The sequence below is a fragment of the Pinus tabuliformis genome, chromosome 3_2, assembly GCF_031772625.1.
Source record: "Pinus tabuliformis cultivar Carrire ecotype Pingquan chromosome 3_2, CPIR1, whole genome shotgun sequence".
NCBI lineage: Eukaryota > Viridiplantae > Streptophyta > Pinopsida > Pinales > Pinaceae > Pinus > Pinus tabuliformis.
Window position 1 is genome coordinate 175,152,998 of NC_142302.1, and position 24,816 is coordinate 175,177,813.

The following is a 24,816-nucleotide window of genomic DNA, read 5'->3' on the forward strand; positions in this document are numbered from 1 at the left end:
ATTTATAAATTGATAAGTTTTCTATTTATAAATTTCGGAAAGTAACCGATATAATATGTAACTTTATTCTTTTTCGTGGAGATTAAAAGTTGGGTGAAAATCTTTCTCATTTCATTATATTGGTTATGAGTTTAATAGGTTACTCGTGAGAATTCAACTTGAAAAGAGATGATAACAATTATTTCTCCCAATCGTCAATTAACAATCTCATTACCATAACAAACAAAATACATAATTAATCATTTAGAACTAATGAAAAATTATTTAATATTTTTTTCTAAATCTAATTTTTAAAATGTAATATTGTTTCCTAGATCTAAGCTTTAAAGTGGAGAATCAAAATGTTAAATATCAAGTTTGGAGCGTCCATGTTTTATTAAAATAGATATAGTCATCTTACTATCTAGTATATAAATTTAATCATATACTTCAATTTCAAGGAAAATGTTCTATGAAAATGTCAAGGAAAATGCTCTATGAAATAAAATTATTTTATCTTAAAAATTGTCAAAATTTTACAAAGATTATAATTTTTTTAGAAATTTGAATATTTTAATAAAATATTGTCACTCACAAGGCATAGAGTAGATGGTGAGAAGATGTTCTCTTAAGGCACTCCGTGGTGTAAAGCTGTCTATTTGAAATTTCGTGGGCAAAAGTCCAACTATGCTAAGAGTTAGTGTGGCCCAAATCGATTGTAATCCCAAAGTGATTTTGATGACTCAGATGCCCCAAAAGTTAAGAATGCTATTCGTTTCAAGACTCTCACATTACCTAAAAAACAAAAAAAATATATATTACTTAATATTTTAATAAAATAGTATTAAAATTTTAAAATATATATATTAACCACTATTAAAATTAATAAAAAATTTCTACACTTTAAAATAAATTTCCAGTGTAAAAGTAAATTTTTAATTTTATATATATATATATTTAAATTACCATTATGCTTTAGATTTATTTTTGCTTTAATTAAATGATTCAAGAGCATATATTTTTTCGAAGAAGTGATAAAGTTCATAATTACATAATGAGAAATCACGCACACCTCAACTAAACTACATTCACCATGGTGCTCTTTTCTTCCCGAAACTTACACATTTTAAAAATACCCATATTTAACTTTAAAAATTTAAAACAAATAAATACCCATCCAATACCAATACCAATACCAATACCACTGCCACGTCATCCTCCAAAAATAAACTTAACTTATTTAATAATGTTTAACGAAATGCGTAAGCTTCTGGGAGCGGCCTAAATTGATGCATAACTGAGAAAATCCTGATGTGATCCGAAACACCTCGCACAATGGAAACAGAAACCCGCTCAAAAGTAGGATGCCACGCCACTAGTCCAAGTGGCACTTCTCCAACTTCCACGTCCGAATTAGTACAACTCATATTATGCTACGTCCGAATTAATACAACTCATATTATCTTCTCATCCGAATCCGAGACCAGTGCTCCGAACAACATTCCATGAATTTACCCCACCGCCCAACTCATTTAAATATTCATGAAAATGCACACATTTACAAGAACCACTGTCTAACTGTGAAGGGAGAAAGACGCAGTTGAATCTCGATGTGAAAAATTTGAAGATGGCACCTCAGTTGCAGCAAATTCCGGTTACCTCGAATGATCCGTCACCGGCTGGCAGTCAATCATGTACGCAAAATCAAATCCGTGGAGTGGCATATGGCAATTATTCCGGTCATCGCTGCCGCGGCTGCTGTACTGTAGCAGAGACGAAAAAGTTTCAGAACAGAGATATGGGGTTATTCGCCATTTACAGTTCTGCCCCTAATTCAGGCCACGTTAATGTGCCGCGTTACCTGCAGAGGAACCTTTTCTCTAATATTTTGAAACAGGTAAGAGGGGGAAAATAAGCTATTACTGATTTGGGGATTTTCATTTATGAATTTTTTCATAGGATGCTAATTACATAATTTCATTAATGGTTCTGCCATGGTTTTGTGGTCTCCTGTGGAAGCCGGGGTTTTGGTCGAATCCGGAGAAAGCAATCGTGGAGGCCTTTCGAGAGACGAAGGCCGGGATTTTGAAGGACAAGAAGGTGGCTTGGGGAAATGGAAATTGCAGAGCAGTGACGGCAATGGTGATTGATGGGCGTCAACTTCTGGTAGCGAACGCAGGCGATTCCAAGGCTATCCTCTGTCGTGCTGGAACTGCCGTTCAGCTCTCCATCGATTACAAGAGGATCACCAATCCCCCATGGATCAATATACGAGGTAACCCCTTTTCTGGTAATTCAATTTATTGGCTTTGGGACAATTTTTTTTGGGGGGTTTCGAGGGAAATGGTAAAGAGAACTATATAATCATAGCTGCAATCCACTGCATATAAAATTTCTTGATGGTATAACTAGGAGAGGACTATATAATCATAGCTGCAATCCACTGCATATAAAATTTCTGGACGTTATAATAGTAGGCAAACCATATGAGACAAGTAGGTATATTGGTGAGTGAGTGCTTTAACCGAACATTCAATTACAGCAGAACACTTCATTATCAGGAACCATGACTTTTACAAACGAGTAACTTAACAAAACACTGAATCACTAAAACACTCTAACAGAACATTCAATTACATAGTGCTTTAACAGAACACTTAATTATCAGGAACCGTGACTTTTACAAATAAGTAACTTAACAAAACACTGAATCACTAAAATACTCTAATAGGAACTGTGACACCTTTACAAATAAATGACTTAACAAAACACTTAATCACTAAAATGCTCTGCCTACTTAACAAAACACTCCACACTAAAAATGCTCGTCCCAATAAACTTGGGACACATTTTATTTTACAGGGTTTCAGATATGGCTTATTTTAAGGATCTTGTTTTTTAAGTTTTCTGTAAAGGTTTTCCAATTTATGAATTGACAAACAGTAAGTATTACAGTCTCTGATTGATATTTAATGACAGATGATCTGCATGAAATTGAGAAGAAAGAAGGTATGGGTGTGAGAGAGGAGCTGATAGACTGGGCCACCGAGTTTCTGATATTGGCCAGCGATGGTGTGTGGGAAACAATGGGGCATGAAGAGGCCGTAGATTTATTGAAGGACGTGATGGATCCTGACACGGCTGCTAAACTCCTGGTTGACACAGCTGCTGAGAAGGGAAGTAGCACGGAAATACTGTCCTGTATTGTCATTCGCTTCCAATGATCCGAGTCGCCACAAATCCTGGAAAATTGATGTTGATTCAGGGTAATAATGTTTTTCTTTTCAAATATCTGGTGTTTTGTTTTACCACAGTTTTGCTCCATAAAACAAATCAATATAAATAAATTAAATTTATTCCTTTCATCATAGTCCTTGAGGTGCCACTTAGTTCTCGCAATTCTTCAAATATAATTTTTATGTTGTTTATCGAGTCCACTTATCCTTTCAAACATGTCCCTTACCTATTTTCTTAAAACAAATCTGCATATCCTGATTTCTTCAGAGGAAGGCAGAAGATGTGGAGGTTTTTTCATGACTCTTCCGACTAAAGGCTCCACGCTCCCCCATAATTATTTTCGTAAATATGTCTATAAAAATTTATTAATAAAGTTAGTCTATGGAAGTGGAAGAATTGTTTGGATCCTCAACAGAGGAAGAATGTAGGAAGAATTGTGGAAGAATTGTTTGGATTCTCAAAAGACGAAGAATGTAGGAAGATTGTTTGGATGGTCAAAAGAGGTCCGAATTTAGTCAAAAATGATTTTAAAATTTTTGGTAGTACTAGTGTTTGAATCATATTTTTGATAGTGGAAATAGATTTAACACCATCAAAAACTTTTGGGGCACCTAAAATATTGAAGTTTCACGGATATAACCTAAATTTACAAAAATACTTGCTAGATTTTATCAAAATCTTGTAAATTTTCCATATTTTTGAAAGCAAATTTGCAAGTTAATTAAACTACCACTTAATAAAATATCTATAAAATTACAACATTAATTAACAATTTTTTTTTTAATAATAACCAAATTTTAAGTTCACAATGCATAATGTTAATCAATATCTTCCAATATCACTCAAATATATTCCATATAAATAATTATTTTATTTATCAAATAAAAAATACAAATTATATTAATAAATACTTCTTCACCAACAATCAAACACAAAACAAAGGTGGAGAACCAACACTTTTATTTATATTTGCATTCCTATCGGGAATCAACACTTTCATCTACATTCACATTTTTGTTGGTAGATTAGAGTATAGTTTATTTTATTTTTTGGCCATATATTTTTATCCATTTTATTTGAAATTTAATAAAGATTTCTTCAAATCATAAATTTGAAATTTGTAATATATTTAAAATTTTGTAATAAAAAACTTCTCAAAACACCCCATTTATTTATAAATTTAGGAAAAATTATAAAAAATCATATTTTTAAAACAAATAAAAATTAATTACTTATTTTTTATTATTTAAATAAAAATAAAAAAAATCTAAAGTAATAAATCTAAAACATGAAATACTATAACTTATCATTATAATCATCTACAATTATCTCTCTCTATATATATATATATATACATTATATTATAATTAGAAAATTATTTTATTTAAAATTTTAATTTTTTTTTTATAATCATTTACATTTGGCATTTTGCTTTATTTAATAGAGTTGTTTCTAATATGATTTTTTGCATTTTCTGTGTTGGAATTCGATGGAAAAAATTGAGGTGAAATCTTAATTTGTGTTATTTAAATTGAGTTTTTGACTGTATATATGGATTCAGCGCTCTCGAAAACTCCAGGGCACTTCAATTATGCAGAGATTACCCATCAAACTTGTGATTTCAATAAATTTCTACGAGATTTTAGAAAAATTAGAACAAAAAACACACCCGAAAAACTTCCAAAAAATTACATTAAAGACAACTCTTTATTTAATTCATATATAATTTTTGGTGAGCAAAAATTACATTAAAGACCACTCTTTATTTAATTCATATATAATTTTTGGTGAGCCTACCTATGAATAACGATGAAACGGTAACATGATAAACACACGTGTAAATAGACTACTGAAATTAAACAGACAGTGTGAACGCACATTGTGAACACACACGGGTGAAATTAAATAGATTGTGAATGCACTCGTGTAAATTGAGGGTGTGAAATTAAATAAACTGGAAGATGTTATACAACTACAAGTATTTATTATTTCTGTAAACACGTGGTGTGTATTTAACATGTGGTGAAATATATGATTTTTAAATTAAATATGTTATTTTTTATTTGAAATTGAAAACTAGTTCAATTACTTTACATATTATTTGTTGGATGAAGTATTAGATGAAAAATTTTGTCCACTTGTATAAATCAAAATTCTTCACACCCAATTCCAATATAGACCATGCTTATAGTTTAATTAATACATTATTCACCAACATAAATGTTTATATTTACAACATAATAATGCAAATTCCTACATTAATTAATAATGGAAATACAACTAATATACTATATTAACATGAACATATTTATTTACAACATAACAATGCAAATTCTTACATTAACTGTAATATTCCTAATGGAAATATACAATGTTAAACAAAGCAAACATAGCATAAATACATACAAAAATTTACAACACATTTAACAACCAGAAATTTCCATGAATTGCATTGATCTAAGCCATTTTATTAATAAATAAGAGGGTACATATAGCGCTGGAAAGAGTGCACCTGGGCTTGTTAAACCCAAATGAACACTAAGAAATCCCTCTCAAATCTATAGTCACTCTTTCTTGGCTTTGAGATCAAACTACCTAGAAAATATGTTGTTGGTTGCAAAGCACTGTTGCTAGGGCCTCTTCGGATGCTCAAAAAATTCCAAGAAATTAACCTTGGGCTTTTCACCAATAACCTAAAAAAACTGACGAAGGAATTGGCCAAACGTTGGCCTTGGAATTTCGGCCCAATTTTCCCTTAGGGAATGTCGTTGCTGGATGAGTTGGGGCTCCTATTTGACCCCTCAAATCTGCCCAAATAGTTATGCCAAATTAATCTTGGCCTCTCCTCAATAAACTCAAAAAACCCAGAAAGTGTTTTTCCTAGTTTTGATGTTCCAAAATTGACCCCCAAATGCTTGGCCCTCCTCCAGAAGTAGAAGATATAACTTGTAGTAGATGTGGCATTTGATGCTTTGCCAAAATGATGGAAAATCCCCCACAACACTTCCCTAGACTCCACCTCAAGTTTCAACCCCTAATTCCCTTCACTCTTCAACCTCCAAGCGTACTTCCTCCAAGAACTGCCCAGTCTATGTGTTGTTGTTGTTGATCCTCTCCACAAAAACTCGCACTCTATGTTGCTGGTATGAATTGGTATAGGTAGGACTTCCTCCTTGGGCTGCCACTCGAAGTCCACCCAAGCAAGGGTTGATATCTGTGCTCGGAGACACGCGTGTGCTAAACAACACTGCAGACTTGGCTTCCGCTCAAGTGTGCTATGTCAAAGACACAATTTCTGAATAGATGAATAAATGACCCAAATGACTGCCTCTTGCTCTATTTATATAAGAGCCTCCAAGATGCCCATGTGGACCATCTCGACTTTCCCCACCAACTTCGCTCCAATGAAAGTGTCTTCCACATGTGGGTTGTAATTCTCCATAGAGTGGCCCCCATGCTTCACTAGAGCTGCAATATTTCCCTTCCTTCCTAATGTTTGGGCCCCCACTTAATCCAAAAATTCATGTGGGACCTTTGAACCCACATCTCCTAAGTGCAAACATGAAATAAGACAAAATTGGGCAATATTAATACTTCCCTTAGCATTATTACTAAGTGGGAATATCACATTAACAATGGAAATACAACTAATACACCATACCAATATGAACATTTATATTTACAACGTAAAAATACAAATTCCCACATTTTACATAAACGAGAGTTTTTACCTTACTGTTTGTAGGATGAGAATTGAACCTTTAAATCTTCCTTCTAAATGAATTACAAGTTAGGAATGAATTATAATTTAAGGGCGTAAGTGACAAATTTTCTTAGATGACTAAAAATGATTGGAATTTGGTAAAAAAATTCAATCAATTTGGCTATAAGATTGTCTGAATTGTGTTTTTGACGTTGGAAATAGATTCAACATTATCGAAAACCTTCGGGCACCCAAAATCTTAAAGTTTGACATTTGTAAAAAAATTGAAAAAAAATTAGACCAAAGCCAATTTAAATATGAGCAATAAATTGTTACATGTTTACCTCATTAAATACTCATAAATGAAATTACAAATTTAATCTCTTTATTTTAGATGGTCGTGCCTATTTGATTTGATCTCATATGTCATTATTAAAAGTTTTCCCATTATAATCTAGGCTAGATCATAAGTCTTATAAAAGAAAGCAAAGGCCATATATTGTTAAGTCATATAAAACAAAGCAAAGGCTCTATAATGTTACAAGTTAATTTAAAAAACACATTAATACTAAGCACAAAAAAACACATTAATACTAGCACAATTATATAATAAGTATGGCTGATAAACATGTATTAACCATGTTTATTATTATTTATTTATTTATATTAACATTAATAATTTTATTATTATTTATAAATTAAATATTTTCATAATGGAGGTTTTTGTGATTCATGATTAAAGAATTTTTTTTGTAGATAAATTATTTTTGATTTCAGACTTTTGTGATCCATATCATTATCAAATAGAATTTTCGGAATAATCACATAGTTGTTTTAGAGTCGACATTTCGAACCATCTATTGTGATTCATTCTCAGGACCCACAATCATATCGAGTTTTAAGATCGACACATTTCAAACACCTACTAAAATTCGTCATCACGAAAAAAATAGATAGTGAGATCAACAAATCACATAAATATAATAGTAATAATAATAATAATTATTATTATTATTATTATCGAGTACTATTAATTAACCAATTAATAAAAAACATAAACAACATAAATATTAATATTAATCTTAATATTAATAATTAATAATAATATCAATATTATTATAAAAGATTAATAAATATAATATTAGTCTTTTATTTTTATTTTTTTTATTGTTTTGATTTTTTTTTTTTTAAATTTGTTTTTCTAATTTTTATAATTTAATTTTTTTTAAATAATTCTTAAATTTTTAATTTAATTTATTTTTAATTTTTAATTTTGTTTATCTAAATTATTTATTTTAAATATTTTTTAGTTTTTAATTTTAATTAATTTTCAGTTTTTAATTTTAAATTATTTATTTATTTATTTATTGTAATTATTTTAAGTTTTTTTTCTAATGATGATTTTATTTTTTATTTGTTTTTTTAACTTAAAAAAATGTTTTTAGATTTTTTTTGTGGTTCACTTTGTTTTTCCTTAAAATATATATTAAAAAAATCATTTATTTATTTATTTATTGATATTTATTTATTTATCTATTGTTTTTTATTCATTTTTTTTTACGAGTTAATTTTGGTTTCTTTTTACATTTTTTTTAGGTTTTATTATTATTATTATTATTTTTGTATATATTTTTAGTATGTGATTTTTTTTTGTCATGTTTTTTTAGTTTTATTTTTATGTTTTATTACTAACATGTTTTATGTTTTTTTATATTTTTTTGTCATATATTTTTTTTTATTTTTTTTTACGTTTATATATATATATGTGTGTGTGTGTGTCATGTTTTTTTATTTTTATTTTTATGTTTTATTACTAACATGAAAATCACCAACATTTAAAAAAAATTATCCACACTTAATTCATTAGAAAATTTAAAGTATAAAAACTAAGCCCTTTAAACAAAAAGGGTTGAAAAATGTTCATACTTGATACATAAAAAAAAATTAAAAATAAAAATAAATAAATTAAACTCTAAAAAATAAGCACTGTAAAAAATGTATTGATGCCACGTCAATACTTTTCAAAATCAGCATGAAAATCACTAACATTTAAAAATATTGTTCATACTTGATACATAAAAAAATTAAAGTGGCAAAAATATGCTCCAAAAAAGAAGGTGTATTCTGAATCACCATTTTTCAAAACCGAGTGATTTTTTGCTACCTCAAAAAAACAGGTACTAGGTCATTTTCTCTTTTGATCGGTAACTATGTTATATATGAAGAAAAATAAGAAAAATGAGAGATAGTTAACATTTATCAAAAACCATAGTCATTGATTAACTATTTTATATACTTACGTTCAAATGAAGGATATTGGGTTCTGGATTTATTTTCAAGCTCAAGTAAGTTTTATTATATAGAATTGAATTTCAATATCTTCTTTCTTAATTTATATGTCACTATACTAATTTACTTCATTATTTCTTTTGTGCTTGATAATTAGGTATAACACAGTTAGCATGATGCCTACAAAAAGGAAGAAATTGCATTTCCATTGAAAAAGATCCAGTACATTGCAAATTTGTTCAGCAAAGAATTAATGCTCTTCAATTACTTCCATATGCAACACAAGAAATCAGGTTGAGGAAATGGGATTTTAATGAATCACGTGTGGAAAAAAAAGAAAAGGTATCTCAACCACCATTAGATGGAATTATTGGAAAGACATACATTGAGAGATTCAAAGACATCAAAGATCTATCAAAAGAGGAAAATGAGTAAAATGAAGCATAAAATATTGTGGAAGAAGACAATGATGAAACTCTAGAGGATGAAGAGTTTGGATTATGCGATACTATTGATTAAATTTAAGTTATGCTTGGAAATCAATCTCATTTTTTGTAACTATTAGTTAGTTATATTTGTAATGTTTTGACTTTGACATTTTATGAGAAGAATAAGCATTAAGTTAATGTTTTTATATGTTTAATATTTGTATTATGTCATTTTTGTTTTAATTTTTATGTGAATCATTATTTTTTGGAAAAAAACTTTGAATATTATTATTTTTTGACATAAAATTCATTAAAAAAACTATTATTTAACCATTTTTTTGTTAAATTCTTCTTATAAAAATTGTGATTTTCATATGTCATTTCTAGCAAACAATTATCAAAATGTGTAATATATATATATATATTTTATGTTCAAAATGTTTATTTTTATGTCAATTGTTAAAAATTATTGTTTTTTTAGAGACAATTATTTGATGTGCATTGAAAAATTAATTAATGATATATAAATATGTAGAATATCGAAACTTTAAAATATCGACCTTCTTCTTTAACTATGCAAAAAAATAAAGACCTCACTAAAAAAAAAAAAAAGTTAAAAGAAAAACAAGAAAATATGAAGAAGAAGACCACTTCAAAAATTGTTAAATTTAGAAAATAATTATTCACATTTAATACATTAGAAAATTTAAAGTAAAAAAATAAGCCTTTTAAAAAAAGGGTCTAATGCAGAATCAACATTTTTTAAAATCAACATGCAAATCACTAACATTCTAAAAACTAATGTACATAAAAAATTTAAAGTGTCAAAAACTATGATATATATATATATATATATATATTCTGGATCACCACTTTTGAGAATCGATTGATTTTTTTGCTACCTCAACAGAATGGGTAATCGTATCGGTACCCATTTCAAAGTTTACGTTGTTAATATTATAACCATAATATTAAACCTAATAATACAAACCCTAATATTTGAACCAATAGTATAAACCCTAATATTAACCCCTAATATTTGAATGTGGCAATGAAACCTAAGTAATTTCATATTAGGTTTCACAAACCCAATACTAAAAGCACTAATTTTAATCCCTACTTTTGTAATGTTGATAGGGGATGTTGAATAAATTGTAATGTAATGTAACATTGTATCTGAATGAGTATCAGATTGGTTGTTATCTCATGATAATGTTTGCCACAACGATTCACCATGGTAGTCATGTTGACTATGATTCCCATGTTGACTATAGTTGACCACGTAAACAAAAGTCAACCATATTTTTTTACTGCTTACCACATTGCGACAATGTTTATGATAATGCAACGCTGGATAAGTTTATTCCCCACTCAAATTTCTCAACATTGAACCCTAATGTTATTATGAACCAAAGAGATTAATAAACCCAAGTGAGTAATATTATAAACCATAGGGATTAAAAACCCAAGGGATACATATTATAAACCATAAGGATTATAAATCCAAGGGATTAATATTATAAACCAAAGGAATTAATAAACCCAAGAGATTAGTATTATAAACCCAAGGGATTAATAAACCCTAATTTTCTAATGTTGATAGGCGTCATTAAATAAATTGTGATGTAATGTAATATTGCGATAATGAGTATCAAATTAATTCATCTTGTGAAAATGTTTGCCACAATCCAATGCTGGATTGATTTTTGTAGCATAAAAAAATCATAATATGAAGCCCTATTGTAGTGTTGCAATGTGACATTGGAAAAATTTCAATGTAATGTAAGGTTCCAATAATGATTATGGTATTTCTTGTCACATTGTGACAATTTTTTTCATAATGTGACATTGGATAGATTTCTGCATCATTCAAATGTCACAACATTAAACCCTAATGTTATTATAAACGCAAGGGATTAATATTATAAACTCTAGGGATTAAAAACTCAATTAATTAATATTATAAACCCTAGAGATTATAAACCCAACGGATTAATATTATAAACCCAAGGGATTAATAAACCCTAATTTTGTAATGTTGAGAGGCGACATTGAATAAATTGCAATGTAATGTAACATTGCGACAATGAGTATCAGATTAATTGTCATCTTGCAACAATGTTTGTCACAATGCGATGTTGGATTGATTTTTGTACCATGAAAATGTCACAATACAAAGCCCTATTATAGTATCACAATGTGACGTTGAAATATTTGTAATGTAATGTAAGGTTCCAACAATGATTGTCATATTGCTTGTCACATTGCAACAATGCTTGTCACAATGCGTCGTTGCATATATTTCTGCACCATTCAAACATCACAGTATCAAAACCTAATGTTATACCATATATTATAAACCCTAACATAAATCCAATATTATGAGCTTAATATTAAACCAATATTACAAACCTTAATATTTAAACCAACACTATAAAACCTAATATTCAACCCTACTATTCTAATGTGGCAATGCAACCCAAGAAATTTCATATTGGGTTTCATAAACCCTATATGAAACCCATTACGAAAAGACCTCATTTTAAAACCTAATTTTGTTATGCTGAGAGGGGAAATTGAATAAATTGTAATGTAATGCAATATCACGATAATGAGTATCAGATTATAAACCCAAGGAATTAATATTATAAACCCAAGGGATTAATAAACCCTAATTTTATAATGTTGAAAGGTGACATTAAATAAATTGTGATGTAATGTAACATTGTCATAACGAGTATCAAATTATTTGTCATCTTTCGAAAATGTTTGTCACAATCCAACATTGGATTGATTTTTGTAGCATGCAAATATCACAATATGAAGGCCTATTATAGCGTCACAATGTGATGTTGAAAAAATAACAATGTAATGTAAGGTTCCAACAATGATTGACATATTACTTGTCACATTCTGACAATGCTTGTCACAATGTGACATTGGATAGATTTCTGCATGATTCAAATGCCACAACATTATAACCTAATATTATTATAAACCCAAGGGATTAGTAAACCAAAGGGATTAATATTATAAACCATAGGGAAACTGAAGGGAATAATATTATAAACCCTAGGGATTATAAACCCAAGGGATTAATATTATAAAACTTATGAATTACTAAACCCAAGGAATTAATAGACACTAATTTTGCAATGTTGAGAGGCAACATTGAATAAATTGCAATGTACTGTAACATTGCGATAATGAGTACGATATTGATTGTCATTTTGCAACAATGTTTCTCACAATGAGACGTTGGATTAATTTTTGTACCATGCAAACATCACAATATAAAGCCCTATTATAGTGTCGCAATGTGATGTTGAAATATTTGCAATGTAATGTAAGGTTCCAACAATGATTGTCATATTGCTTGTCACATTGTGACAATTCTTGTCACAGTGTGTCGTTGCATACATTTCTAAACCATTCATACGTCACAACATCAAACCCTATTGTTATACCAGATATTATAAACCCTAACAATATAAAACCAATATTATAAACCCTAACAATATAAACACAATATTATAAACCCTAACATTAAACCTAATATTATAACCATAATATTAAACCCAATATTACAAACCCTAATATTTAAACCAATGTTATAAACCCTAATATTTTAATGCGGAAATGCAACCCAAGGAATTTCATATTGGGTTTCATAAACCCAATATGAAACCCAATACTAAAAGCCTTGATTTTAAACCCTAATTTTGTAATGTTGAGAGGGGAAATTGAATAAATTGTAATGTAATGTAACATTGTGACAATGAGTATCAGATTGATTGTTATCTTGTAATAATGTTTGTCACAATGGTTCACCATGGTAGTCATGTTGACTATTGTTGACTATGATGCCCATGTTGACTATAGTTGACCATGTCAACAAAAGTCAACCATATTTAACATGTGTTAATGTATAAATATTATAAACCCTAAAATAGTCAACCACATTTTCTTTTATTGCTTGTCACATTGTGACAATGTTTGTCATAATGCAACATTGGATAGATTTCTTCACCATTCAAATGTATCAACATTAAACCCTAATGTTATTATGAACCCAAGGGATTAATAAAACCAAGGGACTAATATTATAAACCCAAGGGATTAATATTATAAACCCTAGAGATTATAAACCCAAGGGATTAATGTTATAAACCCAAGGAATTAATAAAACTAAGGGATTAATATTATAAACCCAAGGGATTAATAGCCCCACTTTTCTAAGTTGAGAGACGAGATTAAACAAATTGTGATGTAATGTAACATTGTGACAATGGGTATCAAATTAATTATCATCATGCGAAAATGTTTGTTACAATCCAACATTGGATTGATTTTTGTTGCATGCAAACATCACAATACGAAGCTCTATTGTAGTATTGCAATGTGACGTTGAAAAAATTGCAATGTAATGTAAGGTTCCAACAATGATTGTCATATTACTTATCACATTATGACAATGTTTTTCACAATGTGACACTAGATAGATTTTTGCACCATTAAAACGTCACAACATTAAACTCTAATGTTATTATAAACCAAACGGATTAATATTATAATCCCTAGGGATTAAAAACCCAAGGGATTAATATTATAAACCCTAGAGATTATAGATAACCACAACGTATTCCACATTTTCATGATAGTTTAAAATGGTATGAGAGTAAGCATATTTTTACATATTCTTATAAAATTGTGAATCATAAATAAAATATTTCAATATACAAGGTTATTTAATATTCACTTGAGAGATTTGCAATCAAAAAATTTAATCCCTCTTCAAACTTACTAGATCTGTAGTTTAGATATTTATATTTACATTAATATATTTAAACAATATATATATTTTTATTAGTATCAATTATCACGGGTTATTATTACAACTCATTTGCTTAATATAATTAATTTATATATTTTATATTAATTATTTCCTTAATATTTAAATTATTGATAATATTTTATATTTTAATTATTTTGTACATAATTATATTTTTTTTTTTATCACATGCCAATCAGGGCCAGTGCACACTCTTTCTACTCGAAAGCAGTGCGCTCTCATTGTGTTTCTGCCCACGACAGAGTCCACTCCAACCAAGATCCCTTTTAAGCGTTGCTACACCTTAAATTCCAGTAATTCCATTAATGCAATTCCAGTAACTTGTACATAGCTATTCCCTTTTGATTGTTACTTTTAATTACTTTTTACAGTATTATTTGATAATCATATAAAAATGTTTAAATTCACTGTGATGAATTTGTTGAGTAACATTGTGTTTTTAGCGCATTTCCTTGCGTTAATTAAAAGAGTAGCATCATATTATTTCGTCCTAAAATAGACCTCCAACTTTCATATTTCTCCTTGGCTTATTGTCTTATACTATTTCTATTTTCTCCTACTCTTATTGCCTTATACTCTTTCTAAGATTCATATGTGCAGGTTTCTCATGCATGTGGTGCTACAAAACCCCCACCCAACAAAAATAAGCCCACCATCAACATTCTCTCCACCCATAATCATTCTCACAATGGAAATCAATTAAAAAACAATTAAGAAATCAATATATTTTGAAGCTAACTGTAATATGAGAAAGAGGAAGTTAGAATGCGCAAGTCATTCACAACCGTTACAAGGGTGAAGATAGAATGCTACCACATTTCAATAGTTCTTTTACTATTCAATTAATACATATTCATATTCATCTATATATCATGTTCTTGTGTCCAATATAAAATGTTGAAAGCATAAGCAATGCTCATAGGCTATGGTGATTGCTTTTACACAATAGAGAAATTGACTATGATCAAACCCTCAAACCTTAATAAAATACTTATAGCTAACTACAATCCCATCAAGATAAAATACTATTTCTAAGGTTTCTCATGCATGTGGTGCTGCAAAACCCCCACCCAACAAAAATAAGCCCACCATCAACATTCTCTCCACCCATAATCATTCTCACAATCGAAATCAATTAAAAAAATTAAGAAATCAATATATTTTGAAAGCTACCTGTAATACACAAAAGAATGGGCAAGTCATTCACAATAGTTATAAGGATGAAGATAGAATGCTACCACATTTCAACACCTTTTTTATTATTCAATTTACATGTTATAATTTTATTTAAATAACAGAGTTGTATTAATTAGGAATAAGTATGTTAAACCTGAATGAATCGATGCTATGTAGAATTGTTTATTTAGTTGAGTTTTCTAGCAATGGCAAGATATAGCTTTTCAAAACTAAGCACCCTGCCTAGCTAACCACAAATTCCACAAATTTGTCACAGGAAATTGGTAATGAAACAATATTTAGAAGCTGATCATAAGAACCATATATTTTTAAATCATCTTTTAAGCTCCTGCGAAAATTGATTCAACGGTCATTGGTTTCACAAAAATATTTGATATTCACCACATGCTTATTGCATAGGTACACATGGGTATTAGCAATAAAGATAACTAGGTTGAATGCTTGTTTCTAAAATGAAGATATTGATAGTAAAATTTTTGGATTGGACTTGAACTAGCTTATATGCACAGTGAGCACTTTAGTTGACTTTCAATTGCATAGATTTTTATCATTTCATTCTATGGTTCACAAAATGATTCATATTATCACTACCCACAAAATGTGTAGTATAGTTTAGTTACTGTATTTTTGCAAGATAAAATGAGGCAACTTTGTGCTAAATTAGCCATTACAAAGTAAATGCGAAAAGTGAAACAACATTTAACAAAACATCACACATCTCACTACAATTATATATATATTTGTTTGCAATGTAAAATGTTGAAAGCATAGCCAATGCTCATAGGCTATGGTGATTGCTTTTACACAATAGAGAAATTGAATGTGATCAAACCCTCGAACTTTAATAAAATACTTATAGCTAACTACAATCCCATCAAAATACAATATTTAAATTAGCATTTCAAGAACACAAAACATCTCTCAATTTTTTTAGCATCTGATGCGAAGTGACCTTAGCACTTCAATGGACACGGTTTTGTTTAGAAACCCAGTGGAATGATAAAAATATCAATGCGACAAACTGTATCTCTCAATGTGATGTGAAAATATCAATGCGACAAACTGTATCTCTCAATGTGATGTGAAGTGAAGTGATGTTAATTAAATTTAATCGCAATGGTTTCATTTTAGAAAAGAAGCCAGCATCAATGATAAAATATGAATGCCACAACAATGCTTATATGAAAATAGGAATTCATGAATTAGTAAAATATATATAATTATAGTGGTGATTTGAATTGAATGCACGTATGCAAATAGAAGGAAAGATGGAGATCAAAGAATTGAAAAATGAATAACTTGTTGTCAGCTTTATTTATTTATTTCTTATTACATAAAGTAAGTCCATTCAATTTGATTTGATGTGAAGATTTAAAAGGATGGAAATGACATATCCGGGAGAATGGAAATGCTTCAGCTCCGCGCTTCAATTACTCTTTATAAATTAAACTCTAACCCTCTCGCTCTAATCACCACACTCTATTTTAAGCATATTTATTGGAGAATCAATTTTATTTATATACTAGCAATTGTCCCAAAAGGTACAAAGAGAGGCCGATAGGAATAGTAAAAGGAATAGAGTTCTATAGATAGTCAAGCATATATATAAGTTGAGTAGTGAGGAAGGCAATAACCACGTTGAGCATCATGTACGAGTACATTTGATATTAAAAGAACAAAACCAAAACCAAAGCATTCATATCAATATAGTAAGTGTAGAATGCGTTCATACTTAAAGGTCAATAGATTGAAAAGATTATTGGCAACACGTTTTTTTTTAAGTAAAAAGTAAATTACAACGTTGTACATGGTAAATGAAAAGTGGCGAAATTTGTGATTTGCAAATATTAAAAGAAATCACTTACATTACTAGTTGACACTACAACTAAAACATTAACGTTATTTAAATTTTGAAACCGATTTTAAATTCATGTATTGTATTTTTCAAAGTATGTTGGGAAATCTTGTTAAATAAGGAATGCAATTGGTAGTATAACCAACTTGTCTGCAATAATTATTAACATCACACCATACAAGTATCTGTAGACAGCAGTAACGCTTAGTCATGAAATTGCAAACAGAGATAAGCTCAGAACAGCCAAAAACTACTCCAGAAATTGTAGATTCAAATTATTGTAAAAGCAATTAGGCATTGTATTTGGGCTTACGAAATCAATTATGTAATCTGCGTATATCCTTTCAAAAGAGAAATATCGCCAACCAATGTTGCTTAAGGAAGGATAACCAGTTCTCTGACAAGGTCTTCACAACTGCTGTTGCATCATTGTTAGTGTCAGAGGCAACAAATTTGTTCAGAGCAGAGTTGCCTTCTTCTTTCTTAAACCAAAATTAGGAAACTTTCTTATTAATCAAAAAGATGTTGTAGGAGAGCTAAACAGTAGAAGTACATTGTTCTTTGAAATTCCAGATAAGCTAGGCATTCGAGCTCCATGTCTAAAATTCCCAGCTTACAAAAGACTACTAACAAAGATTTCCAACAGTTCACACAAGTATAAATCCTGTAATAGCTTGCTAGTATTAGTAAAACTTTGAGATACATTAGAAAAATAAAAGATGTTATAGCTGTCAGCTTCTCCCATTTCTTGGGTAGAGTGCACTGGTTCCAAATCTCCTATTTTCATGGCTTCAAGGAGCTGCCACACAATGTCTTCTTCCCTGATTTCTCCAATCTCTGCAGAGTGCAAGTTTATGTGATTGGAAGCACCTGAAATATCATTCTGACTTTACTGTGTGCTTCATAGGAAAGCACATTCCATTTCCAACTGCATCACCCTTTGATTCAAATGGGGCAGAATCCTCATAATAGTATCATTCTGTGAAGAAATTTGATGATCATGATTTGTGCACCTGAAAGTTTCGCTTGACCTCTTCATTATAAATATACAGGACAATCTCAGAATTGATGTGCTCAGACAAAGGAGAATAGGCTTGAAAATGCTGAAAACCTGACCCAACTTATATGAAGGTTTGCCACTACAAATTTAAGTCTCCCAATGCAATAAATCCGAAAGGAAACCTGAAAATCCGGAGGAACTTGTAGTCAAAATGAGCCAGAGGTGAAATGTACAGAGGTAGCCAGAACTCTGAATAGAGCTTAAGATGAAAAGGACAGAATCCCACTTGAAACCAAAGCCTTGTTGCAGAGGATGACGAAGCAGAGTGTTTTTTGTTGATGAAGAAGGGGAAGGTAGATTATTCACTTTAGGGGGTATGTGATGACAAGTATGCAAAAGGGTAGAGGCTATAAAGAAGAGATTAAGGATTTTGAAGATGGAAGAGCAAGCATTGCCTGGCAACACTTTGATTGAAGCACTTGATGCTTTAGAAGGGTCCATAGAAGCAATATTGAAACAATGAACCCAAATGAGGTGTGAACTTTTATTTCCTTGAGGAGATTTAAAACCTATATTTAGATTTCTGTTAAAAAAATTATCATCTTATCTACCGCATTTTGCATTTTTAGAATTATGTTTTTATTGTGTGTGTGGACAGGAAGGATATCATCCAACATGAAGCAGGGGTAGTTTGTATTAGTGAAGTGCTTTGAGGAGGTAATCAACCACCTAAAGAAATAGATAGCATCCTGAGAATGATTGGCACAGGGAAGTGAAAATGAACCCCATCAGAATGCCAAAAAAACATCAAAACATGCAAGAACAAGCACATGTAGGTGAAGGAAGCAAACCCAAAACATTAAAAAAGATATGGCAAAGGTATGGGCAAGTATTGAGCATACATCCCAGTTGGAGAAGAGATCCTGGATTTCGACAGTCTCCGAGAGACTAATGCATCTTTAAATGATGACTGAATGAAACCCTAGATACAGTCCAGCCAAGGCAGAACACAACTACATCTCTGAAGAATAGTATGCTTCCGACAGATACTTGTGTGATTTGATGAAGACATAAATATTGCACATTCTTGATGAGAAGAGGAGGTTGTGTGGCCTTTGTTAATTGAAGAAGAGGGGAAAGATATTTTTTTCGAAGGAAACCTTGATATTTAAAGGATGCCTTACAGAAACAGGAAAATTTGGCCATATGCTTCTTGAATATCACCACTATAAACAAATAATAATGTATTTAAAGTTAGCAATTGTCTATGAAGGGATACGGTACACAAAAAAGACTTCAACTTCATAACATGTAGCAATTGAACCTTACAGGACCATTGGGCTGGAATATAACCTTTATTAGCTCTTCAAGTGTACTAATTTCTGACATATATTCTCTTCATCACTGCAGGTTACTGAGAGAGGAAGGCAGGAGTGCCATGTACTTGGCACTGTTGGTAAATTTTCTGTCATCTGGAACTTCCGGCAAGTAAAAAACAGCGACATGTGTGTTACAAGGGCCAGAATGGGCTAAAAAGCTGCGATTGCTAGAAGATTGTTCCAAAAGATGAATCCAGTGTGGATAGCAAATTTATGCATGACAAATTTGCTATTACAAATTCTCCAGGAGCTCCACTTGTGGTTGCAACACCAAAGAAAGTGAGCTCTTTTAGCATAGCATCTTAACAATAACATCCATTTCACACTAATCATGGCGTTGAGCAATTAACTTAAGTGATGAACTATAAACAGTGGTACTGGCTTGTGCAGATCCTGTAATGTTCAAACAATTATTTCGGTCAATACTATATTCATTTGTTTATGTTTTAGCATAAGCTTTCTGTAAATATGCAGTTTGTTTCATTCAACAATTGTTTTGATCTTATATGGAAGCTTGCAGGAATTGGGGATTTTGCTTAACAATTTTCATATCAAATGAAATATGTTGTGCAATTGGCGATCTAATATGTTTGATTTTATATGAAATTATATGAGCAATTGGGGTTTAAGTAGTAGTTGGAACTATGATGGGGTGTATTATTCACGTTTAGTGTTGCTGTATCGTCTGTCAAAACGAGCCTATTCAATAGGAAAAAAATCTGCATGATCGAATCCTGATAGACGCTCTGCTCTCTGGGAAGGGAGTTGGGAGTTTCCGCCGGATTTCTTAGCCGGCTTTCCTATAGGACCCTTTTTTCAAATTAGTTTTCAGATTTAAGACATTGACATAAATATGAAAGCATTATGATGGGCATTGCATCGTATATTCAGTTCTTGCCTATCGAACATAAATGGGATGTGTAGCAATAGACATTAAAGGGTAGATTTTGGTCTGTGCAACAATGAATTATTTTGTTTTGCTGAGGGAGACAAGTGTTAGAACACTGCAGTAGGTATTACATCAGTTACAAATTGCTATTAACTGAAGTTAATGATTTTATCTCTGGATGGATACAGGATGCCAATAACTGTGTATGTGCATGAGAGGGATGCTGATGGCCTCATTGCCATTGCAGAGTATGGTCAAGATTATGGGAAGGGAAATCCGGTTAGTGTTTTGTATCATGGATTTGGGCATTATGATGCCTTGCAGATTCGTAATGACTGAACTCAGTCAAAGGTGTAGGGTAATAGGCCAATTTTTCTAAATTTTTTAATCCTATGGAAATTTTAAGAATACAGACAGAATATCAATAAACCTGTGAATTTTCACATGCAATCGAAAACAAACCCATGTACATGGAATCTGTTGTATAGCTGAGTGATGAACAGGAGCTATTCTGCTTGTAAGTCTGTGTAACTAAGCAATTGAGAGTTTTAGAAAACAGAGTAATAGCAGTGTGCAACCCATTGTGTGTGTCTGGAGCAGCTTTGAAAGCTGAACATCCAAATGATATAAAACTCAAGTTTGTGTATGTGATGGAAGGGTAAAATGCTGACATGGTTTTGTTGTTTAATGTAGAAGGAATCTTGCCATCTGGGCTGTAGTGGAGAAAGCCGCCTCTCTTCATAACCAAAAAAGACGAAGCAGCAATACTTGCATTCAACAGACCGATGGATAGAATGAATGAAAAGAAATTGAACACAGAAATAGAGAATGCAGATAGTAATAGACAGATTTCAGGTGGAGAAAACCCTCCTATGGTATAAGAACTCCACAACCAAATAGATCCCCGGTTTGCAAGTTTGTTTTAATCATACTCAAAATCGAATTCATAGGCATTTATCAAATTGCAGATTGCAAGTTCCAACAGAGACATATATGAAAGAACATGCCATGAGTCAACGAAACAACAGAAACCGTGGATTTAAGGAAAACGTCCTAAGCAATATTATAATGCATCAACTATATTCTTTGGGTATTGATGGCGTCAAATGATGAAGAAGAATGCCTGTCTTGACTCTTGACTTCGATATATGCTATTGGCTCCTAATATTGCACAGGAATTCAGTCTGAAGAATTTAGAATCATATAGCTCATCCCAACATGTTTACAACGCATATGCTCAAAATCAACCATTGCATTTGCCATGAAAGTCCAGAATAAGCAAATAAGACATACTGATGGACATCTTCACGAAATTTATCATACTTCTTGAAAAATCATAGTCAGTAAACAACCCAAATACTGAATAGCATGTTACATAACAGAAAAATTCATATACTGATCCATGGAAGTGAACCAGCTATATAGCCATGGATCCGCTCTTATGGTCCTACGAATACCCAAAAAATGACTAAAAAGAATGATTTAGCAATACCCACGTAGCTTGTGGAGGAGAAGATGCATCAGGCCATCAACAAACCCTATAAACTGCAAGGCAATCTTTTTCAACCATCATGGGGATGTCTCAGCTGATGTACTCTTCTTACTTTATTAACATATATATACACCTAAGCATCCAACACTGTAAACTGAAATACAGAGCAAATCTCTGAGCCGTGAGGCTATCAACGCATCATGGATGTCTCAGAAAGGGTCTTCCATTAGGAGCCAGTGCTACCTCATATTTGCCACTGCAGTCATGAAGGCATTGCTCTGCATGGTGGAACGCTCGTTTGAAGACACCGAAACCAAACAAGAGACCTATCAGAACAGCCAGAAAAATAAGGCATGAACACACCTTACAAATAGTGCAACAACACATTTTTGCAAATTCCTGGTAACACTAACTGAATGTACTTTATCACACTCTCCGTGTAAATCCTTTCACCCACAAAGCTCTGGTCAATGCAAGCTCCCTGCTTATACTTCGCCCAACAATTCTCTAATCAGTTATAAAGGCTCCCCGCCCTTCTGTAATTAATGTCTGGTCTGGGATAATGAAAATTCCTATTAGCTTTTCCGTAATCATGACCTTGAATTTATAAGCATTCAACGTTTGGGGATAAAGCTACGCATTCATGCCTCAGGACATGGCTTTCCAACTGCACCCTTTCGTAGAAGAGGGAACATATGCAATTGTGTATGTTTCATGGAGGCTAAAAAAAAGGCTTGTACTAATCTAGTATTGCGGAGAGTTTGAATAAGATAACAGTCTATAACCACAGAGAAGATAGGTGGTTAAGACATTATTGTGGAACAAAAAATTTTCATATATAAATAAACATCCAAAGACTAAGAAAGAAGCCATGAACAAACTTGCCTGGAGCGATCACCTCTGTCACGGCTAAACTTGCAGGTAAAAATAGGCTGATGATCCTTGCGCTTGCAAAATGTGAGGACTGTCTTCAGGGCGTCAGGGATTTAGGGTAAAAATTGACGACGTGATGAAAGCTACCTGCAGCGAGTTGGCACCAGGGGTTAAAACCCTAGCTGTAGTGGAGAAAGCCGCCTCTCTTCATAACCAAAAAAAGACGCAGCAGCAATACTTGCATTCAACAGACCGATAACCAAAAAAAGACGCAGCAGCAATACTTGCATTCAACAGACCGATGGATAGAATGAATGGAAAGAAAATGAACACAAAAATAGCTAGCGATCACCTCTGTCACAGGTAAAAATGGGCTGATGAACTTTTGCTTGCGCTTGCAAAATGTGAGGACTGTCTTCAGGGCGGCAGGCTGTCGAACAAACTGGAAAACAAACCGTGAATCACAGACTGCTCTAACATCCAAAGGAACCCCAGAACAGTTAGACGACGTCGCCATTCCCTCGCACAACATTAATATGCACGACGCCACTCCCTCAGAACTGTTCCGCTCGTCCCGCTCTACCCGTCACACGAGACTGAAAACCCCCTGGTTTTGCCTTGCGGAACGCCACTCCCTCAGAACTGTTCCGCTCGTCCCGCTCTACCTGTCACAGGAGACTGAAACTGTTCCGCTCGTCCCGCTCTACCTGTCACAGGAGACTGAAAACCCCCTGGTTTTGCCTTGCGGAATCCAGCGGCCACGTGTCAGCTTGAGGGACAAAGGGACGACGAAAGTCCCTTTCAAAGGAAGGCCTATCGGCCTAATAATTAGTCAAGCTAGATAATCACCTCAACCTATTTTAAGCATTTTTATAAGAGAATCAATTTTATTTATATATAATTAATCAAGCCACTTTTATCAACCTTAAATTAAAATAGTGATACACTTATTGACAAAAATATAAATTTAACTCAAATTATAAATTTGATTTTAATATATTTATTTAAATCTATAATTTTAATAAATTTTTAATAATTTAATTTTAATATATTTATTTAATTTATAATTTTAATAATTTTTTAATATATATGAAAAAATATATAAAAAATCAAAACATAAAAGAGTTAGAATAAAATGAGAACAATAATAAAATGTAGAAAATTATGGGGAATGAAAGAGTCTATACATTTAGTGAAAGAAGTGATTCATTCATATACAATGACAAATTATTGAAATTAGTAAGAAAAACTTCTCGTGAAAATATTCATATGTAGATTTATTTAGAATAAGTTTATGACAATTTTAAGTCATAATGTAAATTTATGTTTTTCAAAACATTTTTGGAGTAGGTTTTTTATTTTTATTTTATTTATTTTTAATGTGGTTTATTAGTTTAGAAATTGGTTATTACTATGTGTACATCATATTTCAGTCACTATTATATGTACATAATATTTCGGTTACTATTACGTCTATATATTATTGGTATTCAACATATTTTTTAAATTAAATTGAAAAGCAAAATTGACATAACTATTTTTGAAAAAAATCCCAACTCTCTATCTCAATTTCTACTAAAAATATTTTTTGCATATTCTGTAAAGGTTAAATATAACTAAATGCCCACCATCCATTTATTACT

At 31.3% G+C, this 24,816-nt stretch overlaps 1 protein-coding gene and 1 long non-coding RNA gene across 2 annotated transcripts in view; one reads left to right on the forward strand and one right to left on the reverse strand.

Moving 5' to 3' along the window:
* Window positions 1-23,998, reverse strand: part of LOC149180355 (uncharacterized) — a 254,080-nt gene extending 230,082 nt beyond the window's left edge. The window contains exon 1 of the long non-coding RNA XR_016256921.1: window positions 23,757-23,998. This is a non-coding gene — a long non-coding RNA (uncharacterized LOC149180355). The remainder of the gene's footprint in view (window positions 1-23,756) is intronic.
* LOC149180356 (putative protein phosphatase 2C 20) lies at window positions 1,461-3,340 on the forward strand. Its single transcript, XM_089418168.1, has 3 exons — window positions 1,461-1,876; window positions 1,999-2,254; window positions 2,959-3,340. Exons 1-3 carry the CDS (start codon window positions 1,607-1,609, stop codon window positions 3,201-3,203), a joined length of 771 nt encoding a protein of 256 aa, XP_089274294.1. The 5' UTR covers window positions 1,461-1,606; the 3' UTR covers window positions 3,204-3,340.
* Window positions 23,999-24,816: the final 818 nt, after the last annotated feature.